The 25,030-nt window shown below is 38.1% G+C and overlaps 1 protein-coding gene and 1 pseudogene across 1 annotated transcript; both read left to right on the top strand.

Annotated features, from left to right (window-relative positions):
- Positions 1–5,287: 5,287 nt before the first annotated feature.
- Positions 5,288–5,791, top strand: LOC118623766 (annotated as a pseudogene).
- Positions 5,792–23,731: 17,940 nt separating this feature from the next.
- LOC118623952 (olfactory receptor 6C1) lies at positions 23,732–24,782 on the top strand. The gene has a single exon (XM_036251799.1). The coding sequence runs from the start codon at positions 23,764–23,766 to the stop codon at positions 24,703–24,705; it is 942 nt and encodes a 313-aa protein (XP_036107692.1). The 5' UTR covers positions 23,732–23,763; the 3' UTR covers positions 24,706–24,782.
- The last annotated feature ends 248 nt before the right edge of the window (positions 24,783–25,030 follow it).

Genomic DNA, 25,030 nt, shown 5'->3' with positions numbered 1-25,030 from the left:
TCTAAGACTATGTAATTAGATTTTTACTTTAGATAGATTATTTTTTTAACTGTATTCAAGAATAAATACTTTATATGTTGGAGTCAAGAAGACAAGTTAGATGTCTCTAGAGATTTTTAGGAGAATAAACTGAATGGCACTGTTAAACATTTGGATATCTGGAGTAAATAAAAGGAGCATTAAAAAAAAATCAGTTGAATCTTCTTGGGACTTATCCTCAGCTCACTCCTGCACATACTCACTTATGTATTTAATGCCTTTTAAGAAAGGAGTAGTATTGATATCCTGTCAGATTAATAAAAAAATTAAAAAGTGACCTGAAAAGCAATCCCTAAGATCTATTAGATATAAAATACCATCAGAGAAATATGAATAAAAAATCATTAAGGTAGTCTATAGTATAATGATTATCCATGTGGCTCTGAATAAAAAGAATTTAAATTTGTGTTCTGATTTATTTTATAATTTTTAAGACTACAGTGTTAGCCATCTGCTTTTCTGCGTCAAATAGAATGAAGTGAGCCCATGTTGCTACGTTCAAAGCCCCGAAAGCCTCTATTCACAGTTTGCCTTCCAATAAGCTCTTAAAAACTACTAGATCCACCCTGGCCGGTTTGGCTCAGCAGTTAGAGCGTCGGACTATGGTCCAAGAGACCCAGGTTTGGTTCCTGCTAAGGGCACGTACCTCTGTTGCAGTTTGTCACTGGCCCTGGTTGGCTCGTGCAGGAGGCAACCACTCAATGAGTTCCTTTCACGTCGATATTTCTCTCTCTCTCTCTCTCTCTCTCTCTCTCTCTCTCTCTCTCTCCCTCCTTTCCACTCTATCTGAACAAAAAATAAAATGTCCTCGGGTGATGATTAAAAAAAAAAAAAAGAAAACAAACTACTAGATTCTTATTAGATATATGATTCATAAATGTTTTTGCATTCTTTGGGTTGTGTATTCACTTTCTTGATAGTGTCCTTTAATTTAAAAAAAATTAATTTTGATGAAATCAAATTTATCTAATTTTTCTTTTGTTGCTTGTGCTTTTGGTGTCATATTTAAGAAACTACCGCCTAATCCAAAGTTACATAGATTTATCCCTAGGGTTTCTTCTAAGAAATGAATATGAGCTTTAGCACTCATATTAACATCTTAGATTTCTTTTGAGTTGATTTTCAAATATGGTGTGAGGTAGAGACAAAAGTTTCTTTTGCATATGGATATCCAGTTATACTAACATGATTTGTTAAAAAGACTATTATTTCCCCATTGAATAATCTGGCATCCTTGTTAAAAAATCAATTGTTCATAAATGTGTAGTTCTATTATAGGACTCTCCATTCTGTTTCATTGATTTGCATGTTTATTGTTATGCCAGAATCACACTGTCTTGGTTACTGTAGCTTTATAGTAAGTTCTAAAATTGGAAAGTATGATTTTTGTTTGTTTCTCTTTTGCAGTATTGTTTTGGCTTTTCAGGGTCCCTTACAATTCTATGTATGGTTTAGGATTAGCTTGCTCATTTATGCAAAAAGAGCAGCTGGAATTTATATAAGATCTACAGTGAACCTGTAAATCAGCTTGGGAAGTGTCTCTATCTTAACATTAAGTCTACTGTCCAGGAACATAGATGTCTTTTCATTTATTTAGTTCTTCTTTAATGTCTCTTTAAAAAGTTTTATCATTTTCTTTGTACAAGTATTGCACTTTCTTGGTTAAATTTACAAATAACTCCTACAAGTGAACAATAAAAGACCCAAAACTCCACAAAAATAGGAAAAGGATTTGAGTGGATATTTATCCAAAGAAGATATACAAATGGGTAAAAAGCACATTAAAAGATGCTCAAAACCAGTAGTCATTAGGGAAATGCAAATTAAAAACAAAAACAAAGAAACACAATGACAGCCACTTCAGAGCTGCTAGGAGATAGACTCTGGTTTCTCAGGTATGTGTACAGTGACCAAAGAAGGTAAAATAGTTTTATCTTTGGGTAGTATTCCATCTTCATCTTATCCAGGGAATTCGGAAATGTTTTACCTCCCAGTCATTAAGCAGTATTCCCTGGAAATGTACTTAAATAACTCTCAAGATTACAATAGTAGTTTTATGAAGTTCAGTTCAGAACAATGTTCATGTTATGTGGAAAGATAAAAAAAAGTAAAGAGAAACTTATTTTACTTATAGCAGAGGCTGTAGGAAACTTGTATGTAATCAAGCCTGTATTTTAGCTGTGTGGAAGGCTTTTATGTAGTAGAGGCAAAGGTGTACTAATGACAAAAAAATGTTTCCTGAAGTACATTATGAATATATCACATCATATATATATTTTTTATTTTATCCTTACTCGAAGACATTTTTCAATATTTTGTTCAGACAGAGTGGGAGGGAGAGAGAGTGAGAGAAACATCGACATGAAAGGGACACATTGAGTGGTTGCCAACCACACGACCCAACCAGGGCCGGGGACAAACCGCAACTGAGGTACATGCCCTTAGCGGGAACCAAACCAGGGTCTCTCCAAACTGCAGGCAGATGCTCTAACCGCTGAGCCAAACCGGCCAGGGCCACATCTTATATTTTAAGTAAATTAAGAAAAATCTAGGATTATGTTTCTGATTGGAATCATTAGACATATCAGAAAGTATGTCCTCTATTTTCCAATAAATGTATTTTTATCTTTCTCCCATTTAAAAGTTTGTTTTGTTGGAATAAATTTCAGGGTTCCCCAAATTAACACTTTAATGCATTTACTATTACTAATTTTATATTTCATATTTTAGTCACTGTTTAAAACACAGTAATATTTTCTGCCTTTTGATCAGCCAATTTTGCTGATATAGTATGACAAAAATGTGTCTATTGCTAAAGGAAGAGACTGCTGGTTGTCAGAAAGAAAAAAAAAGAAAGAATAAATGTACAATACAAGCTTTGATACTTATTATCTTCTGACTGGCCCAGTTCATGCTATTGAAGAAAATAATACAGCAAATATTATTGCGATCTTACAGCATAAATAAAATGTTTGTTGCTAAGAATAAAAAGAGAACAAGACAGATAAAAGCCATATAGTTCACATTTTAGCAATTTGTGTTTTTGTTTTTGTTTTTGTAATTTTTCTACTTATTATCAGATAGAGTGGTAGGGAGAGAAACAGAGAGAAACATCGATGTGATAGAGCCACATCGACCATTGCCTCCTGCACAACCTAACCAGATCCAGGGACAAACCTCAACTAAGGTATGTGCCCTTGACCGGAATTGAACCTGTGACTCACCAGTCCACAGGCTGACACTCTAACCACTGAGCCAAATCAGCCAGGGAACAATTTGTGGTTTTTGTAAGTGAAATTATAAACAGAATTTTTTTTATTCTAATAATTTAGTCTTCTAGAACAAAGACAAAGAGATAGCGGCATAACAATCTGCCTAAGAAGTTCCTTCTTGTCCTCAGACAAGTTTAAGAGTAAAAAGACAAAGTGAACACAGTAAAAAAAAAAAAAGCAATTATTAATTTAAATAAGAAACATAAAATGATATAAACAGATTAGAATGTTGTAGAACTATATTAACAATATGGCTGTAGCTATGTAAGTATTAATGTCACTGGTTTCTGTTTTCTTACCCGTAAATTGAGAAATTTACTCTTGTTTGTAACTAAGGCAATTCTAGTCCTATATGTCTATGATTTCAAACACAATTTATTTCTGTTTGTCATAATTAAAAGAATGTTTGTTAAGAATAAAAATAATCATAGCTATTATTAAGCTCAGGAATTGCGATTAGGTCATCACTTCCCTCCAATTCTTCATGAGACAATAAAATTTGTAAATGGCATTAGAATTAAAACTCAAAATTAGATATGTCAATTCTAAAAGCACACAATCCTGGAAACTGGAAACAGTATCTCAATATCTAAACTACAGACATAATTAATAAATAGTTATAGAAACATAATTAAAAGATGTATCGTATATATATAAAATTTTGTTACATGTAGAGGTCCTCTGTAAAGTAACTGATGAGGGGATTTTTATCAAAAATCTCTGAATACATATTTCCTTTTCAATAGGGGATTGTAAAATTTCTCAGCTTTAGCAAGAATAAGTGGATATTGCAAAAATACTTATAGAGAAAAAGATTAATTGCTTCGTTTTATTGGACTTATTATACCAATGTTTAAATCTTCAGTATTTCTACTATTCACTTATTTTTTGTTTGATTGTTTTATTTTCATGAATTGATTTTGTTTAAAGAAAATAAAGATAAGTGTAAGAAATCACATAATGATATCAGAGTTTTTACTCTTGGGCATATCAGATAACACAGCTTCAGGTTGTAATTTTTATCTTATTATTTATGAGATATATTGAGTGTGACTGGAAACCTAACCATCATTGTCCTCTCCTTGATAAACTGCCATCTAAAGGCTCCTATGAGCCGCCCTCATAGTGCAGTAGGCAGTGTGTCAGTCTCTTGTATTACTTCCTCATAAATTTCTCCTTAGAAATTATGTTCACCAGTGTTTCCATCCCCAGATTATTGGGGGCAATAATTATTAAAGTCAAGACTATTTTCTAAAACAATTGTTTAGCGCAATTATTTTTCTTCATCTTCATGGGTGTGTCCAATTTTTTTCTTCTAACCACGTGTTTTTTCTCTAAATATATATATATTTTTTAATTAATTTATTGGGGTGACATTGGTTAGTAGGATCATGTAGATTTCTATAATACAAGATGTGTACATTGCACTATATGCGCACCACCCAAAGTCAAATCATCTTCCATCACCATATATTAGGCCCCCTTCACTCCCCAGACCCCAAACCCTTCCCTTTGGCAACCACCACACTACTATTTGTGTCCACAAGTTTCAGTTTTATATCTCACATATGAATAAAATCATATGGTTCTTAGTTTTTTCTTACTAACTTATTTCACTTAGCATAATATTCTCAAGGTCCATCCATGTTGTCTCAAATGGCAGTATTTTGTCTTTTCTGATGGCTGAGTAGTGTTCCATTGTGTATATGTACCACATTTTCTTTATCCAGTCCTTTATTGCAGGACACTGTGGCTGTCTCCATGTGTTGGCCACCATGAATAATGATTCAATGAACTTAGGGGTGCATATATCTTTGTGAATATATGTTTTCAAGTTTTTCTGACAGATACCCAGGAGAGGGATTGCCGAGTCATATGGTAGCTCTTCTCTTAATTTTTTGAGGAATAGCCAGACTGTTTTTCATAGTGGCTGTACCAGTCTACATTTGCACCAGCAGTGAATGAGGGTTCCCTCCATGTGTTTTGATTGTTATGTTGCCATCTGCAGGTCTCTTCATTATATCACTAAGATGAACAAGAAAATCTGCTCCCTGCTTGTCTTCAGTTCACTGCTAGGAGGATTTCTTACCATTTTGCCACCACTCATGCTAATCCTCCAGTTAGATTTCTGTGCTCCCAATGGAATTGATTACTCTTCTTGTGACTATTTCTCCATTTTATAACTCTCATGCTCAGATATGTGGCTTTTGGAGAGGATTGGTTTTTACTTTGCTTTTGTTACTGTGCTCTTCACATTGGCCTTAGTGATTCTGCCCTACATGTGCATCATTAGCACCATGCTGAGAATCCTGCCTGTTAGTCAAAGGAAAAAGACTTTCTCCACATGTTCCTCTCACATGATTGTCATTTCTATCTCTTTTGGAAGCTGCATATTCATGCATGTCTAGTCTTCAACAAAAGAAAGAGCATCATTGACCAAAGGAGTAGCTATTCTCAACACTTCAGTTATCCCCATGTAGAACCATCTTATTTGTATTCTGAGGAACCAGAAAATAAAACAGGCTTTCAAAAACATGGCTTAAAACAGTGTTTTCTACAAATTAAGTATGTATTAACCTGAAAGAATGTCATTGTGATGATTCAATAAAGGAAAAATGAAATTATAACTTCTACAATATCCTCCTATATTCATCTCAAAGATAATCTGCATTGCTGATCTCATTTGCTTAAGCTCTCTTTCAACTGAAATTGACTAGGTTGTGTCTTCCTTTCAAACTGTCTGGTACATTCCATGTGGTCACTGATTATATCTGGATAGAAAGCCAGTGGCTATAGATAAATCATGTTGCTGATTTTTCTGAATAATAAATATATTTACATTGTAATAGCTAAATGAATATACAGTTTTAATCAATTTACTCTTAAATTTTCTCTTCTGCTACTAATATAAAATTCTTTTATAAGTTTATATGAAATATAAAATTATTTAAAGATCTACAATAACCATATTTTTTACACTATCTGTAGTATCTGTTTAATTATTCCCACTCATCTGATGGACTTGGATATTTATTTTTCTACTTACAAATAATTTGAAGTTCATTATATCTTATATTTGTTAGTCATGTTGAAGGCAAGTATGTCTTATTTTATAAACTCCCCTTGTTTATCTGTATTATGTTAAAAATATATAAGAGAAGAATATTTAGGCAGCCATCATTACTTTTATGTACCCTGGAAGTTTGATAGGCACTTCATAAATAATAATATGTCTTCTATAGAGAGTATTTATTCTGTATCACATGCTGAACTGGATACATTTTATATCATATATTATTTAATTGTCATAGTTGTTTGGCAAGCTAGAAAAATTATCTATTTTTTAAAGAAATCTATAAATTGCTGCTCAGAAAACAATTAGTAACTTAGCAGAGGTCCTGAGATATAACAGACAATAAGATAGCCTGATTTGAAAAAACAGAATAAAATAAAACACAAAACTGTGTTTGCTCCATTTATATATATTTGAAACTCTGTAAGGACCTACAAATTTTGCATAATTTTTACTAATGACTTGCACAAATTTACTGGCATTATTAAATGGACTCTATTAGGGTAACACTGGTTGCGAAAAGTATACAGGTTTCAGGTATACAATTCTACAACACATCACCTGTACACTGTATTGTGTGTTCATCACGCCAAGTCAAGTTCCGTCCATCACCATTTATCCCACATTTAGCGTCTTCTACCTTTCCCCTACCCTCTCCTCCCGGTAATTATCACACTTTTTTCAATTTCCATGAGTTTTTTCTCTTTATTTTTCTTTTTTGGGGCTTTTAAAACTCACCTTATCTCACTTGAACATGATTATATGATTATAGTCTTGTCACAGAAGGTACTAATTCCTAATATTATACTTGGCATATAAATTACCACATGAATCAATCAAAAGAAGCTCTTTACCTGCCATTTCTGGTGAGCAAGACTGAGCAGGGGGAAAAAAGCATAATATATTAGCAGTGTTATTGTACCAACATTTTTTTGGAAAGCAGATGAAAAATAATAGCGTTACAAAATGTACTTAGTGGTGACCCAACAGATTTTTTAAAAAATGGTGTGGAGTATTAGGGAGAGATCTGCATTGGGAATTAAGATATTTGGTTGCTAATCTCTGCCTTAAAAATAATGTTGAGTAAAACAAATTGTTGTTTGCTTGTTATTTTTTGTTCTATCTCATTGGAAACTGTTCACCAAGTTTCCTTTCAAATGTTAACACTATTGAAATGGTGGTGGAGTAAATGGAAGCTACACAGACCATCTCCCAGGACCAAACTGGAATTACAACTAAAATAAAGACAAATCATCAGGAAAAAGCAACAGAAAATCAGTGGGACAGGACCATATAACCAGGGACACTGAAAAGATCCTAGTATGATTGCGGAGGCAGGAGAGGGGTGCTGGGAGCCCACGGACACCAGAAGTCTTAGCTATGAGCAGCACCTTCAGGGTTAAACTCCCAAGCCCACTCCACAGTGCAGAGAGCTGGGAGAGAGTGCTAAAATAGCCACAGCCACTCACCCTGGGCTCTGGCAGAGAAAGGGTGGACTGGACTGGAACTGTGTGGGGACACTCGGGATTTAGATGGCACTCAGAGCTTTTCCTGAGTTGCAGCCACACAGGACGGTGGCCATCTTACTCATTCCAGGGCTCTGGAGAGAGGTGGCAGCCCCACAGCAAAATTCAAACCCACACAGGTGGGCCATTGAAATGAAAATTGAGGCTCATCAACAACCACAATCTGCCCCACCCTCAGGAAATCCTCTTACACTGAACACCTGAGCAAGTTTTTGCTTCAAGTGAGAACCCAAGGCTCTTCAAGTAACCGAGACTAATAGCCTCTAGGCAAAAAAACTAGAGGATAACTGAACCTTTCGTGGACTTGAAAATCTACCCAGGAAAGTAAGGCTTGACAGGGGTGTTTAATGTGAATCCTCCCATACACATCTAAACCCAGTAGAGGGAGCCACAAACAGCAGAACACCAAAACCCACAGGGAAAATTTGGCAGGCTCAAAAACCCAGTAACATAGCCAAAATGGTGAAACAAACAAACAAATCCCAAATGAAAAAACAAGAGGCCTCTACTGAAGATGAGATGAGTGAAATGCAATTAAGCAAGTTAACAGAGCTAGAATTCAGAGCCATGCTCTTGAGGAAGCTCAGCGGCATGGGTAAGGGCATCAAAACCATAAGTAAAGACATAGAAACATTGAAAATCAACCAATTCAAAATGAAAAATGACCAAGAAGAAATGAAGAATTACATAGCAGAAATTAAGAACACATTGGAAGGACTAACCAGCAGAGTTGAGGAAGCTGAGGACTGAATCAGGAATTAGAAGACAAGGTAGGAAAAAATCAATCAATCAGAAAACCAAAAGAAAAAAAAACAATTAAAAACCAGGAAGACAGCTTAAGAGAACTGTGGGACAACTGGAAATGTAATGACATTCGCATCATAGGAGTCCCCGAAAAGGAAGAAAATGGGCAAGGGTTAGAGAATATATTTGAAGAAATAGTGAAAGAAAACTTTTCTAACTTGGTGAAGAAAGAAGGCATTCAAGTTCAAGAAGCACAGAGAGCCCCAAATAAGAAGAATCCAAACAGGCCCACACCAAGACACATAGTAATAAAAAGGCCAAAAATTAAAGACAAAGAGAGAATCCTAAATGCAGCAAGAGATAAGCAACAGCTTACCCACAGAAAAACCCAACAAGGCTCTCAGCTGACTTCTCAACAGAAACACTACAGGCCAGAAAGGAGTGGCATGAAGTAATCGAGGTCATGAAAAACAAGGATCTGAATCCAAGAATACTCTATTCAGCAAGGCTAACATTCAAAATAGGAGGTCAAATAAAGAGCTTCCCAGCCAAAAAAAAAAACAAAGGCTAAGGGGATCTATTAACACCAAACCAGCACTGCAAGATATGCTAAAAAGAAATGCTGTAAATAGTGGAATAATAGGAAGAAAAATAGAACCACACTAAACAAAAATGGCAATAAATAAGTACATATCAATTAGTACCTTAAATGTAAATGGTTTGAATGCTCCAATAAAAAGACAGAGTAGCTGATTGGATAAGAAAGCATGACTCATCTATATGTTGTTTACAAGAGACACACCTCACAACAAAAGACTCACATACATTGAAAGTAAAGGGATGGAAAAAAATCTTTCAAGCAAACAGAAAGCAAATAAAAACTAGGGTAGCAATACTCATATCTGATAAAATAGATTTCAAAATGAAGGCCATAAATAGATACAAAGAAGGCCACTACATAATACTGAAAAAATCTATCCAATGGGAAAATATAACCTTGGTAAACATATATGCACCCAATATAAGAGCACCAAAATATATTAAAAATCTTCTGGAGGACTTCAAAGGAGAAATCAATAGCAATACAATCATAACAGGGGACATCAACACCCCACTAATATCACTGGATAGATCCTCTAGACAAAAAATTAGCAAGGAAACAGAGACCCTATATGAAGCACTAGACCAAATGGATTTAATAGATATCTACAGAGAATTATACCCCAAAACTACAGAATTCACATTCTTCTCGAGTGCACATGGGGCATTCTCAAAGATAGATCACATGTTAGAGCACAGACTAAGTCTCTACAAGTTCAAGAAGATTGAAATTATATCAAGCATCTTCTCAGATCACAATGGCATGAAACTAGGAATCAATTGTAACAATAACATGCAAAGGCATTTGAAAACATGGAGGCTAAATACCATGTTACTGAACAATGAATGGGTTACCCTAGAGATCAAGGAAGAAATTAAAAACTTCCTGGAAAACAATGAAAATGAACACACAACACAAAATCTATGGGATGCAAAGAAAGCAGTTCTGAGAGGGAAGTTCCTAGCACTACAGGCCTACCTCAAGAAACAAGAAACATTTCTAATAGAATATCTAACCTCACAATGGAAAGAGCTAGAAAGCAAACAAAAAGAAAACCCCAGAGCAAATAGGAGGAAGAAAGTAGTAAAGATCAGAGCAGGAATAATTGACATGGAAACCAAAAAAAAAAAAAAAAAACAATTCAAAGGATCAATGAAACAAAGAGTTGGTTTTCCGAAAAGATAAACAAGATTGATGGACCCTTAGCTAGACTCACCAAGAAACAAAGAGAGAGAACCCAAATACACAAAATCAGAAATGAAAGAGGAGAAATAATAACTGACACCACAGAAATACAACGAATTGTTAACAGATATTATGACCAACTATATGGCAACAAATTCGACAATCTAAGCGAAATGGACAAATTTCTAGAAACACATAGTCTCCCAAAACTGAACCAGGAAGAGATAGAAAACATGAACAGACCAATAACAACAAAAGAAATTGAAGATTTAATCAAGACTCTCCCAGCAAACAAAAGCCCAAGCCCAGACGGCTTCACAGGGGAATATTACTGAACATTCAAAGAACTAATACCCATTCTCCTCAAACTATTTCAAAAAATTCAAAAAGAAGGAAGATTTCCAAACTTGTTTTATGAGGCCAGCATGATTTTAATTCCAAAATCAGAAAAAACAATACAGAGAAAGAAAACTATCGGCCAATATTTCTGATGAACACAGATGCCAAAATTCTGATCAAAATACTAGCAAATCCAATCCAGCAATACATCAAAAAGATTATTCACCACGACCAAGTAAAATTTATCCCAGAGATGCAAGGCTGGTACAATATTCGTAAATCAATAAATGTGATACACCACATAAACAAAACAAAATACAAAAATCATATGATCATATCAATAGATGCTAAAAAAGCATTTGACAAAATCCAGCATACATTTCTGATAAAAACAATCAGCACTCTGGGAATAGAGGGAACATATCTCAACATAATAAAGGCCATATATGAAAGACCTACAGCCAACATCATACTCAATGGGCAAAAAATTAAAAGCATTTCTCTTAAGAACAGGAACAAGACAAGGATGCCCACTTTTACCACTCTTATTTAACATAGTACTGGAAGTCTTAGCCACAGCAATTAGATATGATAAAAAAATAAAAGGGATCCAAATTGGAAAGGATGAAGTGAAACGGTCATTATCGCAGATGACATAATCCTATATGTAGAAAACACCAAAGACTCCATCAGATATTAACTAGACTTAATAAATTAATTTGGCAAAGTAGCAGGATACAAAATTGACATCAAAAAATCAACAGCATTCTTATACACCAATGATAAAGTCACAGAAAGAGAAACTAAAAAAAATCCCATTTACCATCACAACCAAAAAATTAAGATACCTAGGCATAAACTTAACCAAAGAAATAAAAACCTTTTCACAGAAAACTACATGTCATTGAAAAAAGAAACAGAGGAAGATATAAAAATGGGGAAGCACATACCTTATTCATGGATTGAAGGAATTAACATTATTAAAATGTCCATACTACCCAAAGCAATCTATAGATTCAATGAAATCCCCATCAAAATAACAACTGCATACTTCCCAGAACTAAACAAATACTTTAAAAGTTCATATGAAACCAAAAAAGACCTCAAATAGCCACAGCAATCTTGAAAAAGAAGGACAAAGTTGGAGAAATCACATTACCGGATTTCAGGGTATACTACAAAGCCACTGTAGTCAAATCAGCCTGGTACTGGCACAAGAACAGTCAGATAGATCAATGAAACAGAATAGAGAACCCAGAAATGGACCCAAGGCAATATGCTCAATTAATATTTGACAAAGGTGAAAAGATCTTACAGTGGAGTAAAGACAGCCTCTTTAATATATGGTGTTGGAAAAATTGGACAGCTACATGAAAATAAATGAAACTAGACATCAATTTACTCCATACACAAGAATAAACTCAAAATGGATAGAAGACTTAAATGTGACCCATGAATTCATAAAAATGCTAGAAGAAAATGTAGGTAACAAAATTTCAGACATCATACACAGCAGAATTTTCACTGATACATCACCTAAGGCAACAGAAACAAAGGAGAAAATGAACACATGGGACTACATCAAACTCAAAAGCTTCTGCACAGCAAATGAAACAACCAAAACGGAAAGGCAACACACCGTATGGGAGAGCATAATTGCCAATGATACATCAGATAATAGGTTAATTTCCAGTATATTTAGAGTGCTCATACAGCTCAACAAAAGGAAGACAAAGAACCCAATTAGAAAATGGGCAGAGGAACTAAATAGACACCTCTCCAAACAGGACATACAAATGGCTAAGAGACATATGAAGAAATGCTCAACATTACTAATCATCAGAGAGATGCAAATTAAAACAACAATGAGGTATCACCTCACACCTGTCAGAATGGCCGCCATCAACAAATCATCAAACAACAAGTGTTGGTGAGGGTGTGGAGAAAAGGGGACTCTAATACACTGCTGGTGGGAATGCAGACTCGTGCAGCCACTATGGAAAACAATATGGTGTTACATCAAAAAATTAAAAATTGAATTGCCATTTGTCCCAGTGATCTCACTTCTAGGAATCTACCCTAGGAAGCCTGAAACACCAATCAGAAAGAATATATGTACCCCCTTGTTTATAGCAGCACTATTTATAATAGCCAAGATCTGGAAACAGCCCAAGTGTCCATCAGTAGACAAATGGATAAAAAAGCAGTGGTACATATACACTATGCAGCTGTAAGAAAGAAAGATCTTTAATCCCTTGAGACGACATGGAGAGACCTGGAGAGTATTATTCTAAGCAAAATAAGCCAAGCGGAGAAAGACAAATATCACACAATCTCACTTATTTGTGGAATATAATGAACATAAGAGTCCAAGAAACGGGGTAAACCCAGAGACGTGGAAGTAGGGTGCAAACTGACAACCCTCAAAAGAGGGGTGTGGGGGTATGGAAGAGATAAACCACAGAACTTATATGCATGTACACAGACAACAAAACTGAGGATGGGTGGTGGGAATGTGGAGGAGGGTTTCGATGGGGGAAAAAAGCAGAAACGTCTGTAACAAAAATAAATTAATTTAAAAAAATGTTAACACTAGTGTGTATTATTTATTATATTCATTAGTGTGTTGCATATATTGCTGTTCTGGCAACTTCAATTCACTAAATTAGTTCCCTTGAGCCAGCATCAGAGAAACTAGATATAACATTAAGTAGCTTGTGCAAGTACAGTTATGCAGAAACCTACCAGAGAGTTTTAAAACATCTCCAAATATATATATTTGCATCTTTCTCTCTATAGTCAAAGTAATATATCTTCTCTGGATAAAATGGGGAATTTAAGACAAAAACATTGGCAATAGAAAGCAAATTTGTTAAGTGAGAGGAAATATTTTCAGAAATGTTGGTCTCCCTGGATTACAAATATGACAGCTGCTAATGTTTTTCATATTCCAGCCTTTCTGATTGTTAGTGAGCTTTTCTGAAAATTAGAGGTAAGTCGGGCAGAAGAAAGGCAACGGAAGTTTCCCAAATGTTACCATTGATTTATCAATTATTATTAGCTCAACTTTTTTTTTTTTTTTTTTTTTTTTATTTATTTATTTTTATTGATTAATTTTTGTTACAAATGATTCTCCTTTTTTCCCCCAGTGGTTCCCCCCTCCCCCTTCCCTCCCCGCCCCTTCCCCCGATTGTTGTCCATGTCCACTGTTCATGCCTATATGCATATAAATTCTGTTGTTCATCCCTCTCTCAGCTCCCCACTCCTTAGGGGATTGTCCTCAAACTGTTATGTTCATTATATTCCAGAAATCAGTGAGATCATATGAAATTTGTCTTTCTCTGCTTGGCTTGTTTCACTCAGGATGATACTTTCCAGGTCCCTCCATGTAGTCTCAAAGGACAAGAGATCTTTCTTTCTTACCGCTGCGTAGTACTCCATTGTGTATATGTACCACAGCTTTTTAATCCATTCGTCTACTGATGGGCACTTGGGCTGTTTCCAGATCTTAGCGATTGTAAATAGTGCTGCTACAAAGATGGGGGTACATATATTCTTTCTGATTGGTGTTTCAGGCTTCTTAGGGTATATTCCTAGAAGTGGGATCACTGGGTCAAATGGGAGTTCAATTTTTAATTTTTTGAGGTAACACCATATTGTTTTCCACAGGGGCTGCACCAGTCTGCATTCCCACCAACAGTGTACTAGAGTCCCCTTTTCTCCACACCCTCGCCAACACTTGTTGTTTGATGATTTGTTGATGGCGGCCATTCTGACCGGTGTGAGGTGATACCTCATTGTTGTTTTGATTTGCATCTCTCTGATGATTAGTGATGATGAACATTTCTTCATATGTCTCTTAGCCATTTGTATGTCCTGTTTGGAGAGGTGTCTATTTAGTTCCTCTGCCCATTTTTTAATTGGATTCTTTGTCTTCCTTTTGTGGAGTTGTGTGAGCACTCTATATGTATTGGAAATTAACCCCTTATCTGATATATCATTGGCAATTATGCTCTCCCATACAGTGGGTAGCCTTTCCGTTTTGATGATTGTATCTTTCGCTGTGCAGAAGCTTTTGAGTTTGATGTAGTCCCATGTGTTCATTTTCTCCTTTGTTTCTATTGCCTTAGGTGATGTGTCAGTAAAAATTCTGCTGCGTATGATGTCTGAGATTTTGTTGCCCACAGTCTCCTCTAGGATTTTTATGGATTCATGGGTTACATTTAAGTCTTTTATCCATTTTGAGTTTATTTTGGTGTAGGGTGTAAGTTGATGGTCTAGTTTCATTTTTCGGCAAGTAGCTGTCCAATTTTCCCAGCACCATTTATTAAAGAGGCTGTCCTTACTCCACTGTATGCTCTTGCCACCTTTGTCAAATATTAATTGAGCATATTGCCTAGGGTCCATTTCTGGGTTCTCTATTCTGTTCCACTGGTCTATATACCTGTTCTTGTGCCAGTACCAGGCTGTTTTGATTATGGTGGCTTTGTAGTATAACCTGAAATCTGGTATTGTGATCCCTCCAACTTTGTTCTTCCTTTTCAAGATTGCTGTGGCTATTCGAGGCCTTTTTTGGTTCCATATGAACTTTTGAAGTAATTGTTCTAATTCTTTGAAGTATGCCGTTGGTATTTTGATGGGGATTGCGTTGAATCTATAGATTGCTTTGGGTAATATGGACATTTTAATGATGTTAATTCTCCCAATCCATGAACAGGGTATGTTCTTCCACTTTTTTACATCTTGCTCTATTTCATTTTTCAAAGATCTGTAGTTTTCTGCGAATAGGTCCTTTATCTCTTTGGTTAAGTTTATTCCTAGGTATCTTAATTTTTTTGCCGCAATGGTAAATGGGATTGTTTGCCTAGTTTCTCTTTCTGTGAGTTCATCATTGGTGTATAAGAATGCCATCGATTTCTTGACGTTAATTTTGTATCCTGCTACTTTGCCAAATTCATTTATTAAGTCTAGTAAGCTTTTGGTGGAGTCTTTGGGATTTTCTATGTACAGTATCATGTCATCTGCAAATAATGACACTTTCACTTCCTCCTTTCCAATTTGGATCCCTTTTATTTTTTCTTCCTGTCTGATTGCTGTGGCTAAGACTTCCAGTACTATGTTAAATAGGAGTGGCGAAAGTGGGCATCCTTGCCTTGTTCCTGTTCTTAAGGGAAATGCTTTTAGTTTTTGCCCATTGAGTATGATGTTGGCTGTAGGTCTTTCATATATGGCCTTTATTATGTCTAGGTATGATCCCTCAATTCCCACACTGGTGAGCGTTTTTATCAGAAATGGATGCTGGATTTTGTCAAAGGCTTTTTCAGCATCTATTGATATGATCATGTGGTTTTTATTCTTCAATTTATTTATGTGGTGTATCACATTTATGGATTTGCGAATATTGTACCAGCCTTGCATCCCTGGGATGAATCCCACCTGGTCATGGTGGATAATTTTTCTGGTGTATTGCTGGATTCGATTTGCTAGTATTTTGTTCAGGATTTTGGCATCTATGTTCATCAGGGATATTGGCCTGTAGTTTTCTTTCTTTGTTGTGTCTTTTTCTGGTTTTGGAATTAGAGTTATGCTGGCTTCATAAAACGAGTTTGGCAGTCTTCCTTCTTCTTGAATTTTTTGAAATAGTTTGAGGAGAATGGGTATTAGTTCTTCTTTGAATGTTCGGTAAAACTCCCCTGTGAAGCCATCTGGGCCTGGGCTTTTGTTTGCTGGAAGAGTCTTGATTACATCTTCAATTTCCTCTGTTGTTATTGGTCTGTTCAAGTTTTCAATCTCTATCTGATCCAATTTTGGGAGGCTATGTGTTTCTAAAAATTTGTCCATTTCGCTTAGATTTTCGAATTTGTTGCCGTATAATTTTTCATAGTAGTTGTTAACGATCTTTTGTATTTCTGTAGGGTCAGTTGTTATCTCTCCTGTTTCATTTCTGATTTTATGTATTTGGGTTCTCTCTCTTTGTTTCTTGGTGAGTCTAGCTAAGGGTCCATCAATCTTGTTTATCTTTTCAAAAAACCAGCTCTTTGTTTTATTGATCCTCTGGATTGTTTTTTTGGTCTCTATGTCGTTTATTTCTGCTCTGATCCTTACTATTTCTTTTCTTCTGCTTGCTCTGGGGTTTTCTTTTTGTTTACTCTCTAGTTCTTTAAGTTGTGAGGTTAGGTAGTCTATTACAGATTTTTCTTCTTTTTTGAGGTAGGCCTGTAGTGCTATAAACTTCCCTCTCAGAACTGCTTTTGCTGCATCCCATAGATTTTGTATTGTTGTGTCCTCATTTTCATTGGTTTCCAGGAAGTTTTTGATTTCTTCCTTGATTTCCTCGGTGACCCATTCATTGTTTAATAACATTCTATTTAGCTTCCATGTGTTAAAATGTCTTTGTATGTTCTTCTTGCAATTGATTTCTAGTTTCATACCATTGTGGTCTGAGAAGATGCTTGTTATAATTTCAATCTTCTTGAACTTGTAGAGACTTAGTTTGTGCCCTAACATGTGGTCTATCTTTGAGAATGTTCCATGTGCACTTGAGAAGAATGTGAATTCTGTAGTTTTGGGGTGTAGTTCTCTGTAGATATCTATTAAATCCATTTGGTCTAGTGCTTCATTTAGAGTCTCTGTTTCCTTGCTAATTTTTTGTCTAGAGGATCTATCCAGTGATGTGAGCGGGGTGTTGAAGTCCCCTGTTATGATTGTATTGCTATCGATTTCTCCTTTGAAGTCCTCCAGAAGATTTTTAATATATTTTGGTGCTCCTATATTGGGTGCATATATGTTTATCAATGTTATATCTTCCTGTTGGATAGATCCTTTCAATATTATGTAGTGGGCTTCTTTGTCTCTAGTTATGGCCTTCAATCTGAAGTCTATTTTATCGGATATCAGTATTGCTACCCCAGCTTTTTTTTCTTTTCCATTTGCTTGAAAGATTTTTTTCCATCCCTTCACTTTCAATCTGTGTGAGTCTTTTGTTGTGAGGTGGGTTTCTTGTAAACAGCATATAGATGAGTCTTGCTTTCTTATCCAATCAGCTACTCTGTGTCTTTTTATGGGAGCATTCAGTCCATTTACATTTAAGGTGGTTATTGATATGTACTTATTTATTGCCATTTTTGTTTAGTGTGGTTCTATTTTTCTTCCCATTTCTCCTGGTAATTACAGCAGTCCTTTTAACATTTCTTGCAGTGCTGGTTTGGTGCTAATGTACTCCCTTAGCCTTATTTTGTCTGGGAAGCTCTTTATTTGACCTTCTATTTTGAACGATAGCCTTGCTGGGTAGAGTAGTCTTGGATTCAGATCCTTGTTTTTCATGACCTTGATTACTTCATGCCATTCCCTTCGAGCCTGTAATGTTTCTTGTGAGAAGTCAGCTGAGAGCCTTATGGGGGTTCCTTTGTAGGTAACCTGTTGCTTATCTCTTGCTGCTTTTAGGATTCTCTCTTTGTCTTGAATTTTTGGCAGTTTGATTACTATGTGTCTTGGTGTGGGCCTGTTTGGGTTCTTCTTACTTGGGGCTCTCTGAGCTTCTTGAACTTGAATGCCTTCTTCCTTCACCAAATTAGGGAAGTTTTCTGTCACTATTTCTTTGAATATATTCTCTAGCCCTCGCTTACTTTCTTCTTCTTCAGGGACTCCTATGATACGAATATTATTACGTTTCCAGTTGTCCCACAATTCTCTTAAGCTCTCTTCTTGTTTCTTAATCTTTTTTTCCTTTTGGTTTTCTGATTGGTTGATTTCTTCTAGCCTGTCCTCTAATTCACTGATCCGGTCCTCAGCTTCCCCTACTCTGCTTTTTAGACCTTCCAGTGTGTTTTTCATTTCTGATATGTCATTCTTCATTTCTTCCTGTTGGTTTTTCATTTCCAGATGGTTTATTTTCAACATTTCTATGTCTTTACTCATGTTGCTCATGTCCTTACACATGCTGTTGAGCTTCCGCAACATCATGGCTCTAAATTCTAGTTCTGTTAACTTGCTTAACTGCACCTCATTTATTTCATCTTCTGTAGAGGTCTCTTGATCTTTCATTTGGCTTTTGTTTCTGTTTCTCACCATTTTGGTTATCACAGTGGGCTTTGGAGTCTGCCAAGTTTTCCCAGTGGGTGTTCGTGTTTTGCTGTTTGTGGCTCCCTCTCCTGGGTTTGGATGCACCAGGGAGGACCCACTTTAATCCCGCCAAGTCCCCTGTTCTCCGGGAGTCTGTGTGGCTCCAGCGGAGAGTTTAGCAGGCTATAGCGTTAGGAGGGCCCATGCAGGGTGGCAAGGGAGGTGGTGGGAATAATTTCCAGCCAAGTTCCCTGGTCCCGCCCAGTTCCCTGGGGGCCGTGAGTCCGTGGGGCTTCAGCGGCTGCAGAGTTTCCAGGGCCGTGCACGGCGGGAAGGGAGGCGGTAGAATTAATTTTCCGCCACGTTCGCAGGTCCCACCGAGTTGCCTGGGGGCCAGGAGTCTGTGTGGCTTCAGCGGAGAGCCTAGCCTAGCCAGCTGCAGAGTTTCCAAGGCCGTGCACGGCAGGGGGGGAGGCGGTAGAGTTAACTCTCCACCGCGTTCCCCGGTCCCACCGAGTTGCCTGGGGTCTGCGAGTCTGTGCGGCTTCAGCAGAGAGCCTAGCCTAGCCGGCTGCGAGTCTGTGCGGCTCCAGCGGAGAGCCTAGCCTAGCCGGCTGCAGAGTTTCCAAGGCCGTGCACGGCAGGGAGGGAGGCGGTAGCATTAAATCTCCACCGCGTTCCCCAGTCCCACCGATTTGCCTGGGGTCTGCGAGTCTGTGCGGCTTCAGCAGAGAGCCTAGCCTAGCCGGCTGCGAGTCTGTGCGGCTCCAGCGGAGAGCCTAGCCTAGCCGGCTGCAGAGTTTCCAAGGCCGTGCACGGCAGGGAGTGAGGCGGTAGACTTAATTTTCCGCCGCGTTCCCCGGTCCCACCGAGTTGCCTGGGGGCCAGGAGTCTGTGCGGCTTCAGCGGCTACAGGGCCTTGCACGGCAGGAGGGGAGGCAGCAGAATTAATTTTCCGCCTAGTTCCCCGGTCCCTCCGAGTTCCCTGGTCCCGCCCAGTTCCTTGGGGGCCAGGAGTCTGTGCGGCTCCAGCGGAGAGCCTAGCCTAGCCGGCTGCAGAGTTTCCAAGGCCGTGCACAGCAGGGGGGGAGGCGGTAGAGTTAACTCTCCACCGCGTTCCCCGGTCCCACCGAGTTGCCTGGGGTCTGCGAGTCTGTGCGGCTTCAGCAGAGAGCCTAGCCTAGCCGGCTGCGAGTCTGTGCGGCTCCAGCGGAGAGCCTAGCCTAGCCGGCTGCAGAGTTTCCAAGGCCGTGCACGGCAGGGGGGGAGGCGGTAGAGTTAACTCTCCACCGCGTTCCCCGGTCCCACCGAGTTGCCTGGGGTCTGCGAGTCTGTGCGGCTTCAGCAGAGAGCCTAGCCTAGCCGGCTGCGAGTCTGTGCGGCTCCAGCGGAGAGCCTAGCCTAGCCGGCTGCAGAGTTTCCAAGGCCGTTCACGGCAGGGGGGGAGGCGGTAGCGTTAAATCTCCACCGCGTTCCCCGGTCCCACCGAGTTGCCTGGGGTCTGCGAGTCTGTGCGGCTTCAGCAGAGAGCCTAGCCTAGCCGGCTGCGAGTCTGTGCGGCTCCAGCGGAGAGCCTAGCCTAGCCGGCTGTAGAGTTTCCAAGGCCGTGCACGGCAGGGAGTGAGGCGGTAGACTTAATTTTCCGCCGCGTTCCCCTGTCCCACCGAGTTGCCTGGGGGCCAGGAGTCTGTGCGGCTTCAGCGGCTACAGGGCCTTGCACGGCAGGAGGGGAGGCAGCAGAATTAATTTTCCGCCTAGTTCCCCGGTCCCTCCGAGTTCCCTGGTCCCGCCCAGTTCCTTGGGGGCCAGGAGTCTGTGCGGCTCCAGCGGAGAGCCTAGCCTAGCCGGCTGCAGAGTTTCCAAGGCCGTGCACGGCGGGGGGGGAGGCGGTAGCGTTAACTCTCCACCGCGTTCCCCGGTCCCACCGAGTTGCCTGGGGTCTGCGAGTCTGTGCGGCTTCAGCAGAGAGCCTAGCCTAGCCGGCTACAGGGTTTCCAGGCCGGGCAAGGTGGGAAGAAAGACGGTAGAGTTAACTTCCCCTCTAGTTCCCTGGCCCCTGCCCAGGCCGCTGCGGACCCTGGGCTCTTGGTCCCCTCTCCCGTCCTCGCAAGCCTACCAGGACTGAGTGGGTGTTTCTGGTTAAGTGGTCCTCCAAGGTGTCCTTCAGCTGCCCTTTCCTGACGGTTTGCCTTTGTTTTCGTTGTAAATCCAGTTTGGTCTTGGGAGACGGTCTGGGTCCCTCCATTCACTTCGCCGCCATTTTTTTCTTTCTAGCTCAACTTTTAATTCAATTAAATATGATATATATGAGTTATATTTTGTAACTTTATAAATTAAAAAGTGAAAAAAGACTTTAGCATATTTTGTTTTATCATATCAATTGATTCATTTTCTATTAAATAAAGGCAGGGAATTATGATCTCTGTGTCTATGTTTTTCTAATTGAATATAAGCTATGTAGTACTAAGGGATATTTCCACCCACTGCAACATTGAACATTATTAAACACACACACACACACACACACACACACCAGAAATAAATGGAATTAGTTTCAGGCTCTTATCTCAGTCTCTCAGGCCCTTATCCTTCAGTCCTTCAAACTTGATGTATCCTGCAATGTAGCACTCCTCTGGCTTTAAAATAATGTTTTATGAAGTTTTCTTTTAAATTATATATAAAAATGTTTTAGGTTTCTTTACATGTTCTTTGTTATAAATGTACTCAATACAGATAATTTAGGCTAAGTAGATTAATACATTTTGAAAAATAGGTAAAGTAAGGAAACACATTTTATAAAACAAAGACACAAACTGCATAATATAAAGCCTAGAATTTGACATAAAATGGAGAACTGTACCTGATGGCAGCAGGTGACTCAGTAACAAACTCAACATCAGTTAATTAACTAATTAGAAAAGTGTTTATTTTAAACTTACTATGACCACACTAGACAATGGATTGTGTTGCAGAAGTTTTGAAGATAAGATTGTCTTAACTTCAATAAATGCAAAGAGTAGTGGAAGAGTTCAGCACAGTATATGTGATGGGTGGGGAAGAATGAATATAAGATACTTATGGAACTCATACAATGGATACTAAATCCAATGTGGAAATAAGGAAGGAAGTGATTTGGAGTATCATTGAAATTTGCTACCTACAATACCAGTTTCATACATATATTTTATTTAATGCAAGTTTCATAATCTTTCTCAGAAGGGTTACTATTACTAATGAGGAGCAAAAAGAAAAGAAACAGTGGCAATGTTGATAAGCTGCAAATATCTAACATGCCTCAAACATGGTGGTGATCAAATTCTCACTCAAGAGGAAGCAGGTGGATTGTATATGGGAGGTAGGTGTTGCTGACAGGGTGGAGAAGACAGAAATACCATGATGGGAAAGGTCAACATGCCAAAAAGTAGAACAAGGCTAAGATTCACTTGCCTAAATGTCTGAGAGATACTACACAGCCAGTGATTCCACCTCATTTGTGTCATTGTTTCTATGTGATTCTCTTGGTGCTAAATTCATCTACTATTATTTATTTTAGATATAGCTTTTAACAGAGAGACATCATATTAATCCCAAAGCTTTTCCGCTCATTGAACAAATCCTTATGTAGCTTTTATTAAATGCTAAGCATTTTTCCAAATGCTTCATGTATATTAACTCATTTAATGCTCACAGTAATCTTATGAGATAGTCTTGTATACAGAGGAAAAAACTGTGTATTTATAGAAGAAACAAAGAAGAATTGGTTTTCAGAACTAGTAAGTAGCTTCGGTTTAAAACTAGATATCCTCATTCTTCCTTATGAAAATATCTATGGTAATATCATTCACTGTTAACCCCAGCTTTCTTGGAATTACTAAGTACTCCTAGCAAGCACTTATTTAACTCTTGAACTGAAAGGAAAATTTTATAATAATAATAACAGTAATAGTTATGACTTTAAAATATAAAAGAAAATAGGTTGCATAGGAATAAAGGTTATACAAATGACACATAGGTATGCTGAAATGTCCTAAAATAATTTAGATGTAATCAGCCTCAGATTTACGCATTTTCTACCTAAATTATTTTCTACTTCTTTTTCCTCTATCCCTAACACTTGAGGTTGCCGGCGGCAATGGCATTAGTGTTTCTGACTACCAATGAGGCTCAGCAGGGGCTGAAAAAGTTGAGTCTTAGCAAAAGTAATAAATGGCTAAAGACAAAACTAAATTTTTACTTAAGAATACAGTATCTTGTCCTGGCCAGATTTGCTCAGCGGTTAGAGCGTCGGCCTGCGGTCCAGAGAGACCCAGGTTCAGTTCCCGCTAAAGGCATGTACCTCGGTTGCAGTTTGTCCCCAGCCCTGGTTGGGTTGTGAGGGTGGCAACCACTCGATGTGTCCCTTTCGCGTCGATGTGTTTCTCTCTCTCTTTCTCTCCCACTCTATCTGAACAAAATATATATATATAAAAAAAAGAATACAATATCTTTCTCATTTTTGAGGATTCTTGGCGTAATTAAACTTATAAAGTACGCAGAATGGGAAACATAGGGACTGGAGCATTAGCACAAAGCTGGTTTTCATTGGGAAGAAACTCTATGGACACATCTCTGAACTTCACAGGCTGGAGTCAGAAAAGTCTGGGAACAAATCCCACACCTGCCACTTCAAGCTTTGTGATACTGAATTTGTTTAACCCACCTTAAACAGAGTGCTTTCACCCGCAAAAGAGAAGAAATTAAAGGATCATTACTATAATGATCACTTTAAATCAGTTCACTTTAAATTTCCACTGAAGGTGAAATAGTGTACTATTTCAGTCAAATTCTGGTTCCACATTGGATATTTGTTAATCCACAATTCAATTGTTCCTTGTGCTTTCTCCTATAGATCTGGTGTGAGAAAAACAAAAAAGCAACTGAAGAATGAGAAACCATACAGAAGTAACAGAGTTTATCCTCCTGGGACTGTCAGATGACCCTAAGCTTCAGGTGGTGATCTTTGCCTTTCTGCTCATCACCTACATGTTCAGCATCACTGGAAACCTGACCATTATAAGCCTTACCCTGATGGATTCCCACCTCCAGACCCCCATGTATTTCTTCCTCAGAAATTTCTCCTTATTAGAGATTTCATTCACAACTGTCAGTATACCTAAGTTCCTGGCCACCATTATTTCCGGAGATAAAACCATTTCCTATAATGATTGCATTGCTCAGTTATTTTTTTTCATTCTCTTGGGAGTCACTGAATTTTACCTTCTGGCTGCCATGTCCTATGATCGCTACATTGCCATCTGCAAACCTCTGTATTACATGACCATCATGAATCGAAGAATCTGTATACTCCTTGTCTTCACTTCGTGGCTAGTTTCATTCCTAATCATCTTCCCTGCACTCATGTTGCTCTTAAAACTTGATTACTGTAGGTCAAATATTATTGATCATTTTACCTGTGATTATTTTCCCCTGCTGCAACTTTCTTGTTCAGATACAAAATTCCTAGAGATCATGGGGTTTGCCTGTGCTGTGTTTACTCTGATGTTCACTTTGGTATTGATAATTCTGTCCTACATATGTATCATCAGAACAATTCTAAGAATTCCTTCTAATAGTCAGAGGACAAAGGCCTTTTCTACATGTTCATCTCACATGATTGTCATCTCCATCTCTTATGGCAGCTGCATTTTTATGTATATCAAACCTTCAGCAAAAACTAGAGTGTCTTTGAGCAAGGGAGTTGCTGTGCTAAACACCTCAGTAGCTCCCATGCTGAACCCCTTTATTTACAGCTTAAGGAATCAGCAAGTCAAGCAAGCCTTCATGAACATAGTAAGGAAAACTATTCTTCACAAGCAAATGAAATAATATGGCATAGTGAATTAGAGACATAATGTAGAGAAATTTAAAAAATATAAACATGACATTTCTGTAGCTTCTTCAGATCACAAATTCCCTGTCGTCCCTGTTCATTCTTTGGGTTTTTTTCCTAACAATTCTGTTTGTTTTCTATATTTTCCATTTCATTTAAACTACTTTTCTTATGTCTTTCTGATGCTCATTCTTTTAAACACCTTCTCACAAGGTTTTAAAATTTTATTTATTTTTTAAAGATTTAAAATTTTTTTATTGTTAATACTATTACAGATCCCCTCTCTGCAATTCCACTCAGTCCCCACTCCCCCTTCCCTCT

This window comes from Molossus molossus, unplaced genomic scaffold, assembly GCF_014108415.1.
Source record: "Molossus molossus isolate mMolMol1 unplaced genomic scaffold, mMolMol1.p scaffold_m16_p_10, whole genome shotgun sequence".
NCBI classification, from domain to species: domain Eukaryota; kingdom Metazoa; phylum Chordata; class Mammalia; order Chiroptera; family Molossidae; genus Molossus; species Molossus molossus.
Note: the sequence above shows the minus strand (reverse complement) of the source record. Positions and strands in the feature narration are given on the sequence as shown.

Excerpts from the sequence above, each read along its gene's own strand:
- LOC118623952 (XM_036251799.1), top strand. The coding sequence starts at position 23,764 with ATGAGAAACCATACAGAAGTAACAGAGTTTATCCTCCTGGGACTGTCA.